The sequence below is a fragment of the Pelobates fuscus genome, chromosome 3 (assembly GCF_036172605.1).
Source record: "Pelobates fuscus isolate aPelFus1 chromosome 3, aPelFus1.pri, whole genome shotgun sequence".
NCBI lineage: Eukaryota > Metazoa > Chordata > Amphibia > Anura > Pelobatidae > Pelobates > Pelobates fuscus.
In genome coordinates this window covers 65,199,875-65,221,406 of record NC_086319.1, presented here as the reverse complement: position 1 = coordinate 65,221,406, position 21,532 = coordinate 65,199,875, and the positions used below count along the sequence as shown (strand labels likewise).

The 21,532-nt window shown below is 42.3% G+C and overlaps 1 protein-coding gene across 1 annotated transcript in view; it reads left to right on the top strand.

Annotated features, from left to right (window-relative positions):
* METTL25 (methyltransferase like 25) overlaps window positions 1-21,532 on the top strand; it is a 278,234-nt gene that overhangs the window by 94,891 nt on the left and 161,811 nt on the right. Inside the window, exons 5-6 of the mRNA XM_063447133.1 lie at window positions 6,396-7,016; window positions 11,941-12,088. Coding sequence (XP_063303203.1) covers window positions 6,396-7,016; window positions 11,941-12,088 — 769 coding nt within the window. The remainder of the gene's footprint in view (window positions 1-6,395; window positions 7,017-11,940; window positions 12,089-21,532) is intronic.

The window sequence follows — 21,532 nt, the reverse complement described above, 5'->3', positions numbered from 1 at the left end:
GGAAGCATGTTCTGTTTCTGTGTATGTATAGGGGTGCATTGTGTGTTTCTGTGTATGTATAGGGATGCATTGTGTGTGTGTGTGCGCGTAGTGTTAAAGAGCTCCCTGTCTTGCCCACTGTCCTATAGAGCTGTCCCTTAGAGCTCTCCCCTGCCCCTTAGTGGTCTCTCCTCTCCCCCACCCTCCCCTAGCGGTCTCTTCTCACACTCACCCACCCTCCCTGTGCTCTTCTCATCCCCCCCTCCACCCTCCCTGTGTTCTTCTCACTCCTCCCTCTGTGTGTTCTCACCCCCTGTGTTCTTCTTACCCCCCCTCCTCCCTGTGTTCTTCTTACCCCCCCTCCTTCCTGTGTTCTTCTTACTCCCCCCCTTGTTCTTCTTACCCCCTTCTTCTTATTACTCCCCCCTTCTTCTTACCCCCTTCTTCTTCTTAACCCTCCTACTTCTTCTTACCCCCTCTTCTTCTTCTTACCCCCTCCTTCTTCTTCTTACCCCATTCTTCTTCTTACCCCCCTTCTTCTTACCCCCCTTCTTCTTCTTACTCCCCCCTCTTCTTCTTACTCCCCCCTCTTCTTCTTACTCCCCCTTCTTCTTCTTACCCCCCTCTTCTTCTTACCCCTTCTTCTAATTACTCCCCACTCTTGTTCTTACTCCCCCCTTCTTCTTCTTACCCCCCCTCTTTTTCTTATCTCCCCTCCTTCTTACTTCCCCCTTCTTCTTACTCCCCCCTCTTATTATCCCCCCTCCCCTCTTCTTACTCCCTCTCTTCCCTCTTCTTACTCCCTCTCTTCCCTCTTCTTACTCCCCCCTCCCCTCTTACTACCCCCTCTTCTTACTCCCCCCTCCCCTCTTACTACCCCCTCTTCTTACTCCCCCCTCCCCTCTTCTTACTCCCCCCTTCTTCTTACTCTCCCCCCTCCCCTCTTCTTACTCTCCCCCCTCCCCTCTTCTTACTCTCCCCCCCTCCCCTCTTCTTACTCTCCCCCCCCCCATCTTCTTACTCTCCCCCCTCCCCTCTTCTTACTCTCCCCCCTCCCCTCTTCTTACTCTCCCCCCTCCCCTCTTCTTACTCTCCCCCCTCCCCTCTTCTTACTCTCCCCCCTCCCCTCTTCTTACTCTCCCCCCTCCCCTCTTCTTACTCTCCCCCCTCCCCTCTTCTTACTCTCCCCCCTCTTCTTACTCTCCCCCCTCCCCTCTTCTTACTCTCCCCCCTCTTCTTACTCTCCCCCCCTCTTCTTACTCTCCCCCCTCTTCTTACTCTCCCCCCTCCCCTCTTCTTACTCTCCCCCCTCCCCTCTTCTTACTTCCCCCCTCCCCTCTTCTTACTCTCCCCCCTCTTCTTACTCTCCCCCCTCCCCTCTTCTTACTCTCCCCCCTTCCCTCTTCTTACTCTCCCCCCTCCCCTCTTCTTACTCTCCCCCCTCCCCTCTTCTTACTCTCCCCCCTCCCCTCTTCTTACTCTCCCCCCTCCCCTCTTTTTACTCTCCCCCCTCTTTTTACTCTCCCCCCTTCTTACTCTTCCCCCTCTTCTTACTCTCCCCCCTCTTCTTACTCTCCCCCCCTCCCCTTACTCTCCCCCCTCTTCTTACTCTCTCCCCCTCCCCCTCCCCTCTTTTTACTCTCTCCCCTCCCCCCCTCCCCTACCCCCCCTTCTTACTCTCCCCCCCCTCTTCTTCTTACCCCCTCCCCTGTAGGTGGCCGAGCTGCACTCCGGTCCGCGGTCCCGGCCGGAGTGATAGGAAGGTGCTCAGTGTGCTCCTTCCTGTCAGTCCGGCCGGGTACAGGAAACAGAAACTCCTGTTCCACGCGGAACAGGAGTTTCTGTTTCCTGTACCCGGCCGGACTGATAGGAAGTGCACACTCAGTGTGCACCTTCCCCTCACTCCGGCCGGGACCGCGGACCGGAGTGCAGCTCGGCCACCTACAGGGGAGGGGAGGGAGGGAAAAGCAGCTGCAGCCGTCTGAGCGCTCTTTACAGAGCGCTCGGCGGCTGCAGCATTTAAAGGGCCGGCCCGCCGCGGCCGGTCCTAAAATAATTTCGTAAAGCATCATGGGAGGTGTAGTCCAAAACATCTGGAGTGCTGAAGGTTGTCTTTGCCTGGACTAGGCAATAAAGCAGGTTTAAAGGGGAAATGACACAACTGAATAACACATTGAAAATGACTATATTTTAACAATAAAGCAATTGTCATCAAAATCCAATTCTAATCCAGTTCAGTCCTGGCTCAGTGAAGGCACACTTTGCATTTTTTTCATTCCTCCCCTCCCCCCCACACACACACTTTCTGTGATTTCTCTATGAAGACCAACAGGTGCGAAAGCTGTTTCTATAACTAAACTATACTGTGCTAAACTATAAACTATAAGATTGACAGGTTACCAAGATGGAGATGTTCAGTTCCAGAGTACAACTAAAGCTGTGGATTTGTACATTTAATTTTGTCAGACCACACAAACACGTGTTAAATATAGGGGTATCTAAACATAATATTTGAAATGATAGGGAGTGACAATTTCCCTTTCAGGTCCTTTATTGTAGCAATGCAATAAATAAAACATAGTTACAAAATAAATATATTTGAATAAATCCAGTATCTGTCTCTATAATATTATTATATTCTTAATTAATGAGTACATGTCTGACAAACAAGCACTGGACTGCAGCCTCCGACCCTGTGTGTTTCACTATGTTCTATCATAACATTACCTTTTCAATGCTGCAGGTGAAACTCTGACGTCATACACTTCTAGGCATTAGGGGAAGTAGCAAAGCTGGTGTCAGGAGCTTATAAGCAGCTGGAGTTAAACGAAAAAAATAATGTTGTAATTCATAGTTTTGTCAAACAACCTATACAACCATTTCTTGGTCCCAAACACCTACTTTAGTAGCCATACTTTAGTAAGGTTACTGTTAAAAGAAAATTGATGTGAGAACTTCCGTAATAAATTTAAAAGTGAATTAAACGTAACTTAATTCAGATGTTTTTAGATTTATTGGCACATAAAAAAATATATATATATATATTTATATCCCCATACTTTAATGATGCAAAGACATTTCTTTAGAACAGTTTTTTATATGTTGAAAATATCCAAAAATATCCAGTTTTTTATATGTTGAAAATATCATTTTATGTTCCCCCCCCCCCCCCCTTCTACAAAGCATTCTATGTAAATAGTATATTTAATATATCACGCAGGTGCATTACATTCACTTCTATTGGTTTGCAAAGTAATGCTGCTAATTATTTTTCTCTGACACAGAAACCATTTATATTGGAGGGAAAAAGCCCTCGGGCTGCAAAAAAAAAAAAAAAAAAAATCAAAACAAAAAATCTGCTTTTAGGTTAATAAAAATAGTGTGTTTGTTTCAGCTACCTTTTAAAGACGCAGTAACTAGGAATTGTAAATCTTCAAGAGCCTTTGTTCAGAATTGGTTGCCAAATTAGTCTATAAAACACAATGTGTAAAAATAGATTTAATTAAAAAATATAGCACATTGAAATCACAACACATGTTTTACACCAGTTCAGATATCCTGCGGGTAAGACTTTTTTTTTCCTTGTGGTTAAAGTTATGAAACCATGATGAATTTTTCAGGGCTGCGTAGATCAACCGACAAACCTTGATCTTTAATGGGTGGTTTGAATTTTAGTTTCTGTTGTGATGCTTTATTGGCTCTTTTATAAAATAAACACGCAAGACTGCTGTATTTCTTCCCAAATTAATTATTTTATGGATGCTTTTAGTGTTAACACCGGCAATGCAAACTATGAAAACCACTTGAAGAATCACGCTGGCTAGTGAAAAGGTTTTTCCTAACATTTTTGGTGAAACTTTTATCCATATTTAATGAAAGCAGTTCTGAAGTGCAGAGTAATACAAGTAGAACAATTTTTTTTTTCTAATTAAATTGCTTTTACCATCCAAAATAACATCTGAAACTATTCAATCAGATAAACATTTTTTTATTGCAACAGTTAAACCACTGCGTAATTTTGCTGTCCCCCCCTGTAGTCCTTTTGGTGCCATACTGGCCTAGCCTATCACTGGATGTATTCTCTGTATAAAATGCTGAACTGTAGTTTCCATAATTAGAATTTCCAAACTCTGGCCTTCTGTTGCTGAACTAAATTGAATGAAATAGATAGTCAGAGAATCATGGGAGTTGTAGTTCAGCAAAATATGGGGGGCTAGAGTTTGGAGAACCTTACATATCATTGTGACTCTAGAGCAGTGTTTCCAAACCAGTTCTCAAGACCCACCAGCAGTCCACGTTTTTTCAGTATCTCCATTGAAATAAAACAGAGAAATACGTGAATCCTGGACAGTTGGTGGACCATTCGGACTGGTTTAAGAATCACTGCTCTAGAGGAAGTGTGCAATGGGGGCCAGGAAGAGCCACATGTGTTTGCAACAAATTACTCCAAAATGGTTTAAAAAGATGTGAGACAATTCCCAGTGGACTTTTAGCACCATAACCACTGCAAAGAGCTGTAATGATTATGGTGCTTAAAATGCATCTTTTATGCCATATAGACACTTGTCCAAAGTACCAGTTAATTGTTAACCGTCATGGTGGTTTGCATATTGGATTGTCTTTTCTATATGCTTTCATGCTCATTTTTGAGCTTTGAAGTTGATATTTAGTGAGTGAGTGCGTTGGGTTTTGTATGATATACATAAATCTATATGTAAATTAAAGACAGTAGTTGTCCCACTGGTGATAAGAGCACTTGGGGGTGTAACCCCCAAGTTAGGTCATTCACCACCCTCGTGGAGCGATCCCTGTTCTAACGAACGCTGGCCACTGCGGTCCCACAAAACTTTGTAGCCCCACCTTCTTCCTCAACAAAGATGGTGCCGATGTGTGTGCGACGTCACACAAACAACACGCACGCACGTTTTGGGTTTAAAGGCTATGTACAAGCAATCATAGCCTTGGGAGGGTTATTTAAACTTAAAATAGCATTTGGTCAGTGCCCTGTCGTGGATTCAACTAGTTGGTTAACAGAGAGTGTGTTCCTATTCTAGTTCTTTTTGGTATTGGACTTTAGCTTGTATTTTGACTTTCATGTATTTGTGGTATCCTTGACTTTTGGCTTGTTTCCTCGTTGTGTCTCTTTCTGTGTACCTGACCTCGGCTATTTTTTATTTTTTTTTTATTCTTAATTTATACCAAGACAATTTGAGACGTTACAAGCAGTTCACAACGTTCGAGTTTCATACGTAAGCAGGAACTGACATATGCTTACTGACTATATTCAGATGCACATGGTCCGCTAGTACACAGCCACAAGTAGTGCCACCTATGTAGCCTTCACTTACAGATATTACGTTGCATTTTTTGTTATGCCTAACCCTCAGGTGCACAACTTCCAACATCTTGTCCTGTTTTTTTTTTTTTTTTTTGTCAACGATAACAATAACTTTATGGTTATGTGCATGTCTTGCCACATGTGTAACATACCATTCATAACATACGTAACATACATGTCTTAACTATAGTTTCCATTCCCTGCGTGTTTCCTTTTCTCTGTGGTCTTTTTCATTAAAATACGGTTATGTAACAGTGAGACGATTCTTGTTGGCCTCGGCTAGTATTTTGATCATTCTTTATTTACGTTAAGTCCGGCCATTCTAAGGCCCAGTATACGTTATCCTTGTTCAATGTGTATTATATAGTTCTGCGTGTTTGGTCATATAGTAATCGTGACATAGTGGTATGAAAGTCAATTATCATTTCATTTACATTTAAAGTAATTGAATAAACAATTTAAGAGCATACAGAACGGGTAGCTGTTTTCAAGATTGCAAGGAGAACAAGTAATCTCGCTTGCCATGCACTTTTTATGCCCAACTTTTAACAAAAAGTTTACATTGAACTCATGTGATGTACTGCTTCTCTTGCTCCTGAAGTATAAAAAGTAATCCTGACTCCTTGATGTCCTAATTGGCTCCTAAATAATAAAGATATTTATTAATAAATGCCTTAAACTGTAACCCTCCACATCTGCTGATGCTATTGTAAAACTTTGCTTTTCCAATTCAATTCATAGTTACTTGTGCGGGTGCTTATTCACTAAGCCCACTTGATCACAAAATGTGATAATTCTCATGTGAAAGCTAAATGTTTTTTTACCTTGGGAGTTTAGGAAATATTTATGGGCCCATCTCAGACTGTAAACTCAACTGCCAAGGTTAATATAGAATTAAAAGCAATTTATCCCTTTGGAATTCTGTTATAACACGATATTGGTAAAAGTATTACATTGAACTGCAAGTTATTTCTATTTACCAGAATAATTTCGTATTTTTGTGCCATATTTAAAAATTGTAAAAATAAAAGCTATTCCTGCTATCTAATTACATGTACATTATCCCTCTTTGTTCTAGGTCATAGACTTGGGTGCCGGAAAGGGTTATTTAAGTTCATATTTATCCATGCGATATGACCTGAAAGTTTATGGGATTGACTCTTCTCATACCAACACAGACGGAGCCAAGAAGAGAAACCGGAAATTGAAAAAATACTGGCAAGTCTATGAAACTAATACCAGCAAAACGTCAAGAGAACACACATTTGACCAAAAGAAAGCAAGTTCTTTGCCAAAGGCGTCAAGCTTGGAAGTAAATACCAACAGAAGCTTTTCAAAACCACAGATTAGTTCCTTAACATTAGAGGGTTTATCAATTTCCGATTCAACCGCGGCAGATAACATCAATGTAGCTAAAGACTTGTTTAAGAAGGAAATTCATAAAGAAGACTGTACAACAATAGATAGAGCTGATGTTTCTGAAACTACGCTCTCGTTTTTGGATGTCCTTCCATCTGGTGCCGTTGAATTGCCCTTGGAATCAAATAGTGTTATCAAGGTTCTTAGTGAACAGGAAAGAGCGCAAAGAAAGGAAAATAACCTAAAGTTGAAAAGGCAGAGTGAATCCAATGTTTATAAGCCACTTACTTCGTATGTTACTGCAGAGACAGAGCTACGCGACATCATTACCGACTTTGAGGTTATCTATCTTTCATCTTTATACACACGCGCAAACAACTGTCATTTTTCCATTGCTTTTAGATAATACATGCTAATTGGTTTCTCTATACATAAGGTTTTCATTTGTCTGCAGTCTAATATAATTCTATTGTAATGCCTGTTTTGAGTTATGTGTTCTGTTATGAAGGTTAAGTGTGGCAATCTGTAATGCTGATACGTTAAATAGTAAAATCAGTTTGAGTTCAGGAATGTTCTCAGAGATATAGAAAGTGTCCATAACTGAGTAGCATTTACATCTTCAAAATGTTTACATTAAAGGGCAAACCAGAGTGAAAGAGATCAAGATTATTGTCATGGGCTGTGATTCGGTCATGGGGGAAAAAAGGTCTATTGCTAATCCTCAAAGGAATTGAAGTATGATCAATATGTGTAAATTCAAACTCTCTTTAAAATTAAAATACCTGTAGTGCATGCGCATATGTAGGCACATGGATTGTACTGTAGAATCCCATCTTAAAGGACCACTATAGTGCCAGGAAAACATACTCGTTTTCCTGGCACTATAGTGCCCTGAGGGTGCCCCCACCCTCAGGGTCCCTCTCCTGCTGGGCTCTCTTTCTCCAGCGCCGGGCGGGGAGCTCTCCTCCTTCTCTCCGCCTCCGATCCTCCCTTTCGGCTGAATGCGCATGCGCGGCAAGAGCTGCGCGCGCATTCAGCCGGTCTCATAGGAAAGCATTCACAATGCTTTCCTATGGACGCTTGCGTGCTCTCACTGTGATTTTCACAGTGAGAATCACGCAAGCACTTCTAGCGGCTGTCAGTGAGACAGCCACTGGAGGATTTGGAGGCTGGATTAACCCTAATATAAACATAGCAGTTTCTCTGAAACTGCTATGTTTATAATAAAAAGGGTTAATCCTAGAGGGACCTGGCACCCAGACCACTTCATTAAGCTGAAGTGGTCTGGGTGCCTAGAGTGGTCCTTTAAGTCGCCTTAGGACTTTTTCCTTCTGATAAAGATGTCTTTCTAAAGTATTCATACAGAAAGCACAGCTTAGTTATATGGCCCACTAGTACTGCCCAAGTTTTTTCAAAGAGCATCCACAATACAGATGTTTCAGGACCCCCGTCTCCTTATCAATGATACATTTTCTCCTAGATAAAGGCCCAGGTGTCCGAAATGTCTGTGTTGTGGACGCTCTTTGAATAAACTTGGGCTGCACTAGTGGGCCCCTATAACTAAGCTGCGCTTTGTGGATGAATACTTTGGATTGCTATACTTTGATGGCTGTTGGGGCTACAGCAGCTTATACACAGTAGCTGCACTAGATTAAACTACTTTGTATTTTGGTATTGTGCTATGCCACACTCCTGTTTCATATTTTTGCCTTGATGATGATCTCTTTATTAACCCCTTAACGCCGTTACGGCGTGCAATGCCGTCACGGGTTAAGTGGGCTTTAAAGCCGTTATGACGGCATAGCACGCCGTAACGGCTTGCAGCCCCAGGAGGTAAGTTATACTTACCTCCGCCGCGATCCGCTTCGGGAGGACTGCCTCACAGCCCAGGCAGCCCTCCCACGGCAAATCAGGCCCCCGGGGGCCATGTGATCGCTCTCAAAGAGTGATCACATGGCCCCCTATAGCTGGCTGTGGATCTGCCAGCAGGGGGACTGTTTGAAATATCAGACAGTCCCCCTGCTGGTGGGAAGTATAAAAAATAAATAAAAGACAAGTGTAAAAATAAATTAAATATATTTTTATATATATATAATATGTATATATATTATATATATAATATATATACATATTATATATATATGTAACGTCATACAAAGTGTATTTTAATATTAATATAAGTATATATATTAATATTAAAATACACTTAGAATGACGTTACATATATATAATATGTATATATATTATATATATAATAGATGTGCATATATCTATTATATATAAATACGTATAATTAAAATAATAAATAAATAAAATAATAAAAAAATAAATAAAATATTGAAACAAAATTTAATATAAATTATATATGCATATGTAATTTCATTCTAACTGTATTTTGTTATTAATATATATATATCGGTAACAAAATACACTTAGAATGACATTCTATATATAGCTATATATATATAAAATACAAATAACCGCAAATATATATATATAGATAAATACATATAATTACATAAAAGATTACATTAGTATACACGTAGAATTTAAATACCTATAAATGCATATATATTAAAATTCTACATGTATATTTAAATAATCTTTTAACGTAATTATGTGATTTGATTAATTAAAATTTGATTGACATGCACGACAACACAGGGAGAAAGTGCAGAGAATTTAATTCGCAAGCACTATATTTGACCCTGTAACTCTCCAAGACACCATAAAACCTGTACATAGGGGGTACTGTTTTACTCGGGAGACTTCGCTGAACTCAAATATTCGTGTTTCAAACTGGTAAATTGTATTACAACGATGATATTTTAAGTAAAAGTGAAGTTTTTTGCATTTTTTACAAGCGAACTGCAATTTTATGGTCTATATTATTGTTGTAATATGTTTTACTGTTTTAAAACACTAATATTTGTGTTTAGTGAAGTCTCCCGAGAATAACAGTACCCCCCATGTACAGGTTTTATGGTGTTTTGGAAAGTTAGAGAGTCACATATAAGGCTTGCATTTCATTTTTTTCACATTGAAATTTGCCAGATTGGTTATGTTGCCTTTGAGAGCGTATGGTAGCCCAGGAATGAGAATTACCCCCATGATGGCATACCATTTGCAAAAGTAGACAACCCGAGGTATTGCAAGTGGGGTATGTCCAGTCTTTCTTAGTAGCCACTTAGTCACAAACACTGGCCAAATATTTGTTTTTTGCTTTTTTCACACAAAAACAAATATGAACGCTAACTTTGGCCAGTGTTTGTGACTAAGTGGCTACTAAAAAGACTAAACATACCCCACTTTCAATACCTTGGCTTGTCTACTTTTTCAAATGGTATGCCATTATGGGGGTAATTCTCATTCCTGGGCTACCACACCGTCTCAAAGGTAACATTACCAATCTGGCAAATTTCAATTTGAAAATGTAATGTTCTATATTCCAAAACAACTTTCCAAAACAACATAAAACCTGTTAATGGGGGGTACTGTTGTACTCGTGAGACATCGCTGATTACAAATATGTGCATTTTTTTTGCAGTAAAACCTAGCAGTATTATGACATTCACAGTTAAAATGTCAGACGGAAATGCAAATTTTAAAAAAAAATCTTATTTTCTCACATTTTTTTTACTTTTATTCATAATAAATTATGTTCCATATATGAATAGTTAATGATAGATTAAAGCCCTGTTTCTCCTGAACAAAATGATATATAATAAGTGTGGGTGCATATAATTTGAAAGAGGGGAACTACGGGTGAACAGACATATAGCGCAAATTCCAGTTTTTGTTTACGTTTTGTTTTGATCAGAACGTGCACTATTGACTCCGTCCTGAAGGGGTTAAAGGGAAACTCTAAGAACCATCCCCACTGGCTGTGACTTACAAAGCCTCCCTACACACTTTCTATAAGAGTTCATATTTAAGTTCCATTTCTTGAGCAGTATGTTTAATTTAGAATTTATTATCTCTTGTTCTGTTAATTGCCTGCTAAGAGCTACACTCAGCATCCTACATGTGATTAAAGTTTAAATAACAGAACAGGAGATAAAAAAACTTCTAAAGTAAACACACTCTGCTAAAAAAATACTTTTAATTAATGCTGTGTGAGTCACAACCAGGGGAGGTGTGGCTTGGGCTGCATTAACAAACAGATTACATTCCTAAATGGCAGATAATTGAGCAGTGTGATAACAGGGGCCTGGTCTACACACCAAAACTGCTCCATTAACCTAAAGTTATTTTGGTGCTTAGAGTATCGCTTTAAAACAGCAAAGAAGATGCCTGATGGTAAGAATAAAATTAGATTTTTTTCCCCCCATGTATTAGATTTATTGTCACTATTTATAACTATTATCAGGGAAAAGGTGTTAGGCAGATTTTTTAATTTTTAATTTTGGCTTGGGGACCTCTTCCCATCCCAGGGAGTTATTGTATTAATAACCCCACCCAACACTCATGGGTCAGAGCTGGGTAAACTAGGATGCCTCCATGTTTTGTTCTTTTTTGTTTTTTTTAATTGTTCGCATCTGCTGCCCATTGGTGGGGTCAGCAGTGTTTACAGATGTTTGCCCTCCCCATTATTCCATTATTTAATACCCAATGCCCACAGGTGGGGGCATGGGGAACTTGTGCCCGGTTCCCTCTATTTCCAAGTCACATTTTTTTTATTTTTACAACTACTGGCTGCTCACTCTTTAGTTGTCATGTCCCTGCCCCCCCCACTCCCCCCCCACCCCCCCTCCCCACGGAATGGAGGGTGGGGTCCTGCTAATGGCAGGTATCACATTGACCACTGTGGGCTTTTTACATTTTTTAACTATTTGGCCACTGGGTGCTAATGGTGGCAGGCATAAAATTGTGGCAATGTAATCGATCTGAACCATTAAATAACTTATCAGAAGCTGACAAACTGTCCATAAACATTATTGGCTCTAATTTAATCAGGGCATAAATCTTTGAAATTGAAACCAGAATACCGGAATTTCAGTCTATTGTTTTTTATTTTATAAATGTAGTTAGAAGTTCACTGTTTAGGAACTAGGTCATTATAGAATGTAAGCTAGTTTGAGCAGGGTCCTCTTCAACCTATTGTTCCTGTAAGTTTATTTGTAATTGTCCTATTTATAGTTAAATCCCCCTCTCATAATATTGTAAAGCGCTACGGAATCTGTTGGCGCTATATAAATGGCAATAATAAATAAATAAATATATTAATAGTGTTTATCTTACTGTTAATGTGTTATTTCTTTTAGGAAGCTATCATGGTTGGTTTGCACACGTGTGGAGACCTTGCCCCAAACACATTACGCATTTATACCTCCAAGCCTGAAATTAAAGCAGTGTGCAGTGTTGGTTGTTGCTATCATCTACTCTCTGAAGAGTTTGACAGCCCAGATAAAGGTACAGTCACTTATAATGGTTGTAATATTAGAAAGAATTTGCACTGTGATCATATGCTTTTTGGCAGTGTTTGAATTGTCTGATCGTTTGGGCTTTTTGGGGTTTAAGAACAGTCTAGTGTTGTCTTAGTGGGCCCTAACATAGAACAAGATGTTGGGTAATGTTACACCTCCATTTGTCAGAGATACATCAAATGTAATATTGACTAGACTTGTGCATGGCAAAAAAAAAAAAAATAGTTTTAGCTCCTTCATCTGAAAATAAAAAAAAATTCAGGATGGATTGCCAAATTCCTACCAAATGGCAGTTTGGCTTGTCCAAATTTCGTTAACTGAAAAATAGTCAGAAACACAAATCAAACAAACAAAAAGGGCATGCAAATGGGTCAGTGTACTGCAATATATATACATAATATGAGTATTATGTATAAATATTTTCAATATGTGCATGGAAAGAATTTTCAAGTTCTGTTCATTTGCAGAATATTTTTTTTTTTTTCCGGTTCACTCGAAATATGACCTCTTATCTATTCTGTTTTGTCGAAAGTTTGTAAAATAAAAAAAAAATTTCGACTGGTAATTCATAGGATCGCCTAATAGGCACGAATTGAAGATTATGCTAGCGCTAGTGTACTTATAATCTTAATTTTAATAATGACAGGAGGCGAGTATTTTGCATTAACTCTCTTTACTAACTCCACATAGCAGTAAAGAAAAGGAGTGAAAACATTAACCAATCAAAAAATAGTAAGAGGTATAGTATTCACAGTGATGAGGCTCCTCCCCCTCTTTCCAAGCGACATCAAAGACACATAAAATATTCAAAGAAACTGAGAAAAGTCTTGAAACATGCACCAACGGGTGACTTTCCAAAGTGCGAAGTCCTAGAAGTTAGAGGATGGTCCAAACATGCACCAACGGGTGACTTTCCCAAATACGAAGTCCTGGCAGTTGAAGGAAGGCCCAAACATGTCCATCCTGAGCGTAAGCTGTAACGTCTTGAAGTTATGCTGGAAAAGAGCGTGAAGAAGGTTAGGAACCGGTCTGGTAACTGGTTGCAGTGATGTAATAAACCCAACACAGATTCCACTAACAATTTTTTAAAACTAGTCTAAGTATGACGGTGATTAGTAAACAAAGCTGTATCTAACCAAGGTACAAATCCGATTAAAATTAGCTGAGTAAGGAGACAGAGCAAAAGGAAGGAATATACAGAGTATAGGTATACTTACATGAGATCTCATCCTTCAGAGTATAGGCATACTTACATAGGATCTCCTTCCTCGAGGGTGTGGAGGGTGGGAAAATACTCGCCTCCTGTCATTATTAAAATTAAGATTATAAGTACACTAGCGCTAGCATAATCTTCAATTTTACCACATGACAGGAGGCTTCATATTTTGCATTTTTAACGCTGAAACAGGAGAGACGTGGTTGCCCCCGGGTTCGGGCGGAAATAGAAGGCCCGAAAAGTTGATTCTCGTGACCAATCTGCGGCTCGTAGGATGTCTGCCAGGGACGCGCCTGCGGTGAAGGCTGATGAGGCCGCCGCACCCCGGACGGAGTGGGCTCCGAAGGTCTCCTCTATGCCCGCCAGAGATAGAATCCATCTTACCCACCTGGCCAAGGTGGTGGTAGAGACTGGTACGTGTGGTCTAACGTAGGATACCAAGAGTTGGCCTGAAGGTGAGACCCGCAATCGGGATGTGACTTCCACGTATCGATGCAGGGTGGACACCACGCAGAGAAGCGGTTCTGTAGGGAACAAAGGGTAGAAGACCGATGTGGAATCGGATTTCGTACGGCGTGAAATTTGGAAGGTAACTCCCTCTGGGGAGACCGAAAAGGCATCGATGTCGAATGCTCGTACGTCCGAGACTCTGCGGAATGAGACCAAACAAAGTAGAAGTGTCAGTTTAGCTGATAGCTGTCGGAGCGAGAGTCTGTTGTTGTCCGGCCAGTCCCTAATGAATTGTAGAACGATCTCGACGTCCCATAGTCGGGAATATTTAGGTCTTGGAGGCCTCTGTAGTCTGATGCCTCTGAGAAGACGGCATACCAGTGGGTCTTTTCCAACGGGGATCCCCTGGGTCGGAACGTGGGCTGCCGAAATAGCGGATCGTATGACGTTGAGGGATCGATAAGATCGGCCCGTGGAGAAGAGGTGCGAGAGGAAATTCAAGACGGCTGTTATAGGTGCCGTAAAGGGATCGAAATTCCGTTCACTGCACCAAGTAGACCAGGAGTTCCATGCTGATAGGTAACATCGTCTGGTTCCTGGTGCCCATGAGTCCCAGAGGAGGTCTCGAGACGTTTGCGATAAGTCTTCGGTTTGCCAGGCTCCCCTGAAAGTGTCCAAGCCATCAGCGTGAGACGGCCTTCCAGGATGAGCGGGTGTTGGTTCCCTTTGGGATCCGTAAGGAGTGTCGGGTAGGACGGTATGAGGAGAGGATCCTTGTAGGCTGCTGCCAGAAGATCCGGAAACCATGGTTGGCCCGGCCATAGGGGCGAGATGAGGAGCAGGGACCCGCGTTGGGTCTTCAGGTATTGCATCGTCCTTGCCACCATGGCGAATGGGGGAAAGGCATACGCCCCCGCGGGTGGCCAAGGTTGTAGAAACGCATCTACTGCCTTGCTCCCTGGATCTGGGAGCCAGCTGAAGTACTCGTCTGTCTGCCTGTTGTTGCGTGAAGCAAAGAGGTCTAGGTGGAGGGGACCCCTCCTGGCCGAAAGACGTTGGAAGATCGCTGGGTCCAGTCTCCAGTCGCTGCTGTCCCGCTAGTGGCGTGAGAACCAGTCCGCTGTCAGGTTCGTGTCTCCCGGGAGGTATTCTGCCATCAGGGAGATTCTCCGGGGTAGGCAAAATTCGAAGATGTCCTTCGTGATTTTTGATAGGAGCCTGGATCGTGCTCCTCCCAGGCGATTGATGTAGCGGACCGCTGAGACGTTGTCCATCCGGAGGAGGATGCAGCAGTCCGTGCGGTCTTTTGCCAAGCTGCGGATCGCAAACGACCCCGCCAGGAGTTCTAAGCAGTTTATGTGGAGGTTGGTTTCTTGTGAAGTCCAAGTGCCTCCTGTCGATCCGCCCTCGCCTGTGGCGCCCCAGCCCCAAAGGCTGGCGTCTGATTCCAGAGCGATGTCGGGAGAATTCCCGAAGATGGCTCGGCCGTTCCAAGCCTCCATGCTGTCCAACCACCATCCGAGTTCTTCCTTGATTTCTTCCGTTACCGGAATGTTCTGGTCGTAGGAAGGGTTCTGGCGGAGGAAGGAGGCCTTGAGATGTTGCATCGCCCTGTAGTGTAGTGGGCCTGGGAAGATCGCCTGAATCGATGCGGACAGTAGGCCCACGATCCGAGCTAGGGTGCGGAGGGGAATGGTGTGGCAGCGGATGACCCTGCGTAGTTCCTTCTTGATGGCTGTGATCTTCGAAACCGGGAGTCGTAAGGTGCTGGTCCTGGAGTCTATCTCGAAGCCCAGGAATTGTATCGTCTGAGTTGGGGATAGTTCCGATTTTTGGTAATTTACCACGAAGCCTAGGGACGTCAGGAGTTGAATGGTATATCGTGTGTGTTGCATTAGACTGTACCTGTCTGAGAAGAACAGTAGCAGGTCGTCCAGGTATATAATGCACCGAATTCCTTGCGTTCGTAGTCGTGATACAACTGGTTTGAGAAGCTTTGTGAAGCACCACGGTGCTGAGCTGAGGCCGAAAGGGAGGCATGTGAACTGCCAGGGTTGGTTTTGCCATAGGAATCTGAGGAATTGACGGCAAGATGTGTGGACGGGAACCGACAGGTAAGCGTCCTTGAGGTCTAGCCTCGTAAACCAGTCCCTGTCTTGTAGAAGATCTCTCAGAAGATGGATGCCCTCCATCTTGAAGTGCCTGTACATCACAAAAGCGTTGAGTCCCTTCAAATTTATAACTGGACGGAACTCCCCAGATTTCTTCTTTACTAGGAAAATGTTGCTGAAGAAACCCTGTCCGTCGTGAGCCGGTTCTATCGCCCCTTTCGTTTGGAGCTCTCGTAGTTCGTCGTCGATCAGACGGCGGTCCTCCTGGGAGCATTGAATGGGGTGCAGAGGAGTGAGTTGGTAGGGGGGTTCTACGAAGTCGATGATGTAGCCCCGAACTGTCTGGAGGATCCATTTCTGAAAAGACAGAGCAATACGGCCTGCGGTATAAGGGGAAAGTGAAACAAGAGGCATGATGTTGCTTACCTGTGGGGAAGCGTGCTCTGCCACGGTTACGAGGTCCTCTGCCTCGGTCTGCTCCTCGGGTATAGGAGAAGGGTTGTCTGGAGCCCACTTCTGGGTAGAAGGGTTGTGGTCTGTGTGACCGGGGGCCAGAAGGCCAGAATCGGCTGGCTGCGCGGCCCCTGTAGCGGCCAGCCCGTCCAAAAACACCCCGACTGGGGTAACCTCTGAAGACTCGCTTCATGGATGTCTGAGCCTTATTCAGGGACGTAAAAATATTGACATGCTTGTTCAGCTCTTTTAAGAAGGGTTCCCCAAATAGTTTGCCCTGTGCCAACGGTCCCAGTTCTTTGGTGCCCAATTCCACCAGTTTTCCGTCAATACGGAGTAAAGCTGCCTTGCGCCTCTCAGAGGAGAGTGCTACGTTGGTATTGCCAACGAAACAGAAGCACCTTTGTGCCCATTCTCTGATGTCATGTGCCCATTCTTTGACCATGCTAGAGTCAAATTGATCGGCCCTAGTGAAAGCATCATCCGCTAGGTATAGTATGCGGGAGAGTGGGCCGATGGCGTCCAGCAGTTTGTCTTGGACCCCGTGGAATCCCTTCTCCACGCCCCGTCGGGGGTCTCGGCCACCTCGGGACATAAAGGTGTTCATCACCTGGTCAAACTCTGGGGTTTGAGTTACATGGTCGGGAAGTGAGGGACGTGGGCATTCCGAGCGTAGACGGTTGCGCACCGTTTTATCCAGTGGTTTGCGAAGCCAGCGGTGCATAAATTGGGAGAGGTGGTCGGGGGGTGTCCAGTCCCCGGAGCGTGGGTGGCGGATATTGCGAGGGTCAAAAAGACGTTGCCCTGTGGGGTCTAGGATGGCCTCGTCTTCCTGGGTAGGTGCGAGGTCGTCTGGTAGCTGACTGTGATCTAGGAAGGTGCCTCGTAAGAGGCCCGTATGGGAGCCGGAGTCCGAGTCCCAATTATCATCTTGCGGATCAGAGTCCGCGGCCTGCCACTTGTCCAGTACGGCCATAGAATGTGAGTGTTCTTCCCCCTCATCCGAGGAGTAGTGGGCAGGTGTGGGTGGGGCTGGTCTATGGCGTTTGGGGTGCTTTACCCTTGGCTGGTGTATCGCCCGCTTTCTCACCTTTCCAGTGACGTTTGGCGGGGCGAGGGTCCGCCAGTACGTGTGACTCTGAGGCCTCAGAGTCCTCGTCTTGAGGTAGTGTGAGCGTGGCCTTTTTGGGTTTGTCGGTAGATGCCGACATGACTCTGGACAGCGCTTTCTCCATAGAGGCGGAGATGGCTTCTGCAATCATGGACTGGAAGTCCGCAGGGGTTTGGGATGCTTCCATAGTGGTTATGGTGTTGGCACAGGGTAGATGGGCTAGGGGTCAGTAGATATAATATGCACTCAAAAGAATAATAAAATCGGTAATAACACCCCAGCAGGGTGTGATGTAGTGTAGGTACAAGTAAAAGTACTCGAAACCCCAGCAGGGTAAATTGGGTTTTTCTTGCTGGGCCGCACCCAGAAATATATGTATGATAACTGAGAGGATGGCACGAAATCCACCTTAATATGACATTAATATGGGGTTGGGATGCCCCTGTAACATATACATATATGTAGGTGGCACGAAATCCACCTGATGGCAGCAGTGCATTAAGGGCTTCACCCTGTTGTAATAGATGGTGGCACAAAATCCACCCGGTCAGTGAGTAGGAATAGGAATAATAACAGTGGACTCACCACTGAGGAAGGGCCAGCAGCCTCTTTATCCTACAGGAAAACGTCTGTGACCCCTGCCTGAGTAACAAAAGGAGAGCTGAAGAAAGGATATCGACGACTGGATGAGCTCTGCAGGCCGACACTGCGGAGATCGTGGGACTCCCAAAATGGCGGCCGTGAATCTCGCGAGACGCGAGATCCAAGATGGCCGCCGGAAAACCGGGAGAAAAGTTTCCCGGTGTGTCGGCGAACAGAATGCGGCTGGTGAGCCGCGAGGGAGTGCTAGGGACAGGGTGAGCGTTACCCTGAGGGGGAAGCAAGCTGGGAAGCCAGCGAAAACGAGGAATGAAAAACGGAGGTATCCTGAGGGGAATAAAGTCTAAAACACATACACAAATAAACGTAAATAAACGTAAAATAAACTTAAAATGAAAGGGGGGAAACCCCCCAGGATAGAAGGGAGAAGATTCCCAGAAGAAAACAGAATAAGGAAATCGAAAAATTAGCATATAACATAGAAAATACAATCTAAATAAAAGGGAAGAGCCTGAAACTCTGACCTGTCTGCTGATGGAGCAGTAAAGAAAGAGGGGGAGGAGCCTCATCACTGTGAATACTATACCTCCTACTATTTTTTGATTGGTTAATGTTTTCACTCCTTTTCTTTACTGCTATGTGGAGTTAGTAAAGAGAGTTAATGCAAAATATGAAGCCTCCTGTCATGTGGTAAAATTCGGATGAATTGCAGTTCATAACAAAACAAATCTCCAAGTCGAATATCAGCTAAGAATTTTGGTGAATTTTTTGAGCAAAACAAAAACTGATAAGTGGAAGATGTATTTGCCTATGACAACTAAGGCCTTAAGGTTTATGGCGATTTTTGTAGATAAATCATTTGGAAAGTTTTTCTCACAGGCTGTGATAATCAAATTTTATTCAAAATGTTAAATTTAGGCATGAGTTAGGTATCAATAATTAGCGAGTATTTCATAACTTGAGACAGTTATTAGTGTTAGAAAAGGAGGTGTTGTAAATAGACTCAAATGTCACATGACAGATCTAAACTACTGTAGATCTTTATTCTTGTAATTCCTGTCTGTTTACTATGGTTTTGGTGAGCTGTATACAATATAACACACTTTTATAACATTCACTAAGCACTCCTTGGAATACATCTGGAATTCTGCTTATGCCAGTTCTAGGATGTAAACAAATTGATTGCAATATATTACTTTCTACTTCATGCCTATTTGTCTACTGTTGTATGCAACCACTAAAGCTCAGTCTATTTTGCTCACAAAATGGATATTGGTACCGTCATTATAAAACCGTTATAAAGCAGTTTGCCAAAAACAGGACTCACCCTAGCACCCATAGCATTCCCCTCTTCTGTTGAGAATTACACATTTGTGCTCTCCTATTACTGGCATTGCGTTTAGTTAATTGCTCTTTTGATCAAAAGGGACTTCTGCGAGGTGTGAAAAGTATTGCCCTTTTGATCTATCAAAGGTCTTGCAAGGTGAAACATTTTACACTTGAGCTGCCTGTATGTCTAGTTTCAATGTAAACTAACTGACTTTGACCATAGTTCAATTCATAGTTCAATCCTTTGATATGGTAATGGTATTAGTTTAATGAAGACCCTTGTGTTTCAGTATCATATCGAAGAGAAACATTAATACTTACCCACAGCTTAATAATTAAGCCTCATTTTTATTATATTTGGAATGGGACAAGCCCAATCTTTTAATTAAGCTTAAACATGAGTTACACAACTTAAACTGTGTGACAGGGACTGTGATGTCCACCATATGGGGTCGCCAGTAAGGCGTGCAACATATGTGTAGAATGGGAGAATAATAACAAATTCATAGATGCAATTATTATTTCTGTGGCAGGTACATAAGAGAAGATGGTCAAATGTTTCCATTTTGATTGAGTTTGGTCTGGAGGTGGTCACTTATTATTTCTATAGGTACACCTTAACTCCACCCCTGGGCAATACTTGATAATCCACAGAGTATATATCCAATGATTTGGAGGGGTGTTGGTGTACTTGCTTGGGGCAAAGATCTAATTTTAAGTGAGTCACCATCATCCTTCCTTGCCAGAGACCCCCTGGGGCAAAAGTTTTACTTTGAAAACCCAAGTGAGTAATTAGGACTTCTGTTATTTTATCCTTTTTGTTTTTATCTGTTGTTGGTGTAAATAATTTATCATATATTTTTGTATACAATGTGACTAATTTTGCTCATAATGAACATTAATGTATTAAGTTCTGCCTTTGTCTGGTTAAGAATCACATTACCTGAAGAGACTAATTAGTATTTAGCAATTACATAGATATTGTGCTAAGTAATATTTGGTGGGTTTTTATTATTGATTTACCTGGGGGCACCAAGGCACCCTATTTATAAATTGTCTTGGTGGTGGCATCATTAAAATAGTAATAGTTATATTGTTATGTTTGTGTGGGTGGTGCTAAGAGGGCTTTTGTTATTATTTCCGGTCGAGTGCAGACAAATAGTGAGCTTTAACCCTTTCACCACCACAACTACGTCACACACACTCTTGAAGTAGGGTGCGTGCGTGACAGTGCTTATGGTGCTTAGACTGCTCCTTGAACCAATGTCTTCAGTGTCTTGAACCTAGCTTTTCATTGGCTTAATTTATGGTACATATTTAATGTGCAAACACATTTTGCAGAATACATAATTTTTCATAATTATTTTATATTTTAATTTTTGCAGGAAACTACAATGGAATTATTGGTAGATAACAATATTTGTGTGCAGAGGTATAAAACAAATATCAACTTAATTAGCCTCTTAGTCAAATTTTCATGAATATAGTTGCATAATGTAATTGATGCTAAAAACAACATTTTACGTACACAACAGGCGGCAGATTAGATAAACCAATTAGATTGTTCATGATTTCAAACCTGTGTTTTGGGGAATAATATACATATTGAAAATAGAGCATGCAGAATACTTGTATTCTTTATCAGAAGAATATATATTTTTATTATTATTATTATTGATATTATCTATATAGCACAAGCATATGTGGTCTGTCAGGAAAGTATCCAGCCATTGTTAATATAATGAGAAAGGTTTGCTCGACAACGATGTAACCTGGCAGCCAAGGAGAGTGGACTGGAATGAGCATGCGTGAATAATGATGACTTCGCTGTACTATTCAGTATGGGTGCTAGAAGAGATTTATGACCGTCAATGAGATTTAGGTCAATATGATGAGGCAACTAATTGTGATTCCAACAAAGGATTTTGCAGAGTGTTTTGAACAGTGGAATAGATGCTGGGAGAACTGTGCGAGGTCCAAGTTGCCTTCTTTAAAGGGGACTGAGGCATCATTGTCCTGTGTACAATGTTCCTCATATCTTGTATCTTAAATGTCTCTATTTTTCATATTACATGGCTGGATACTTTCCGAACTGACCTCGTATTCTACAGCAAGCATTTAGGTTTATGTGGGCAGCAAAACAGGGAAAACTTCAGTATT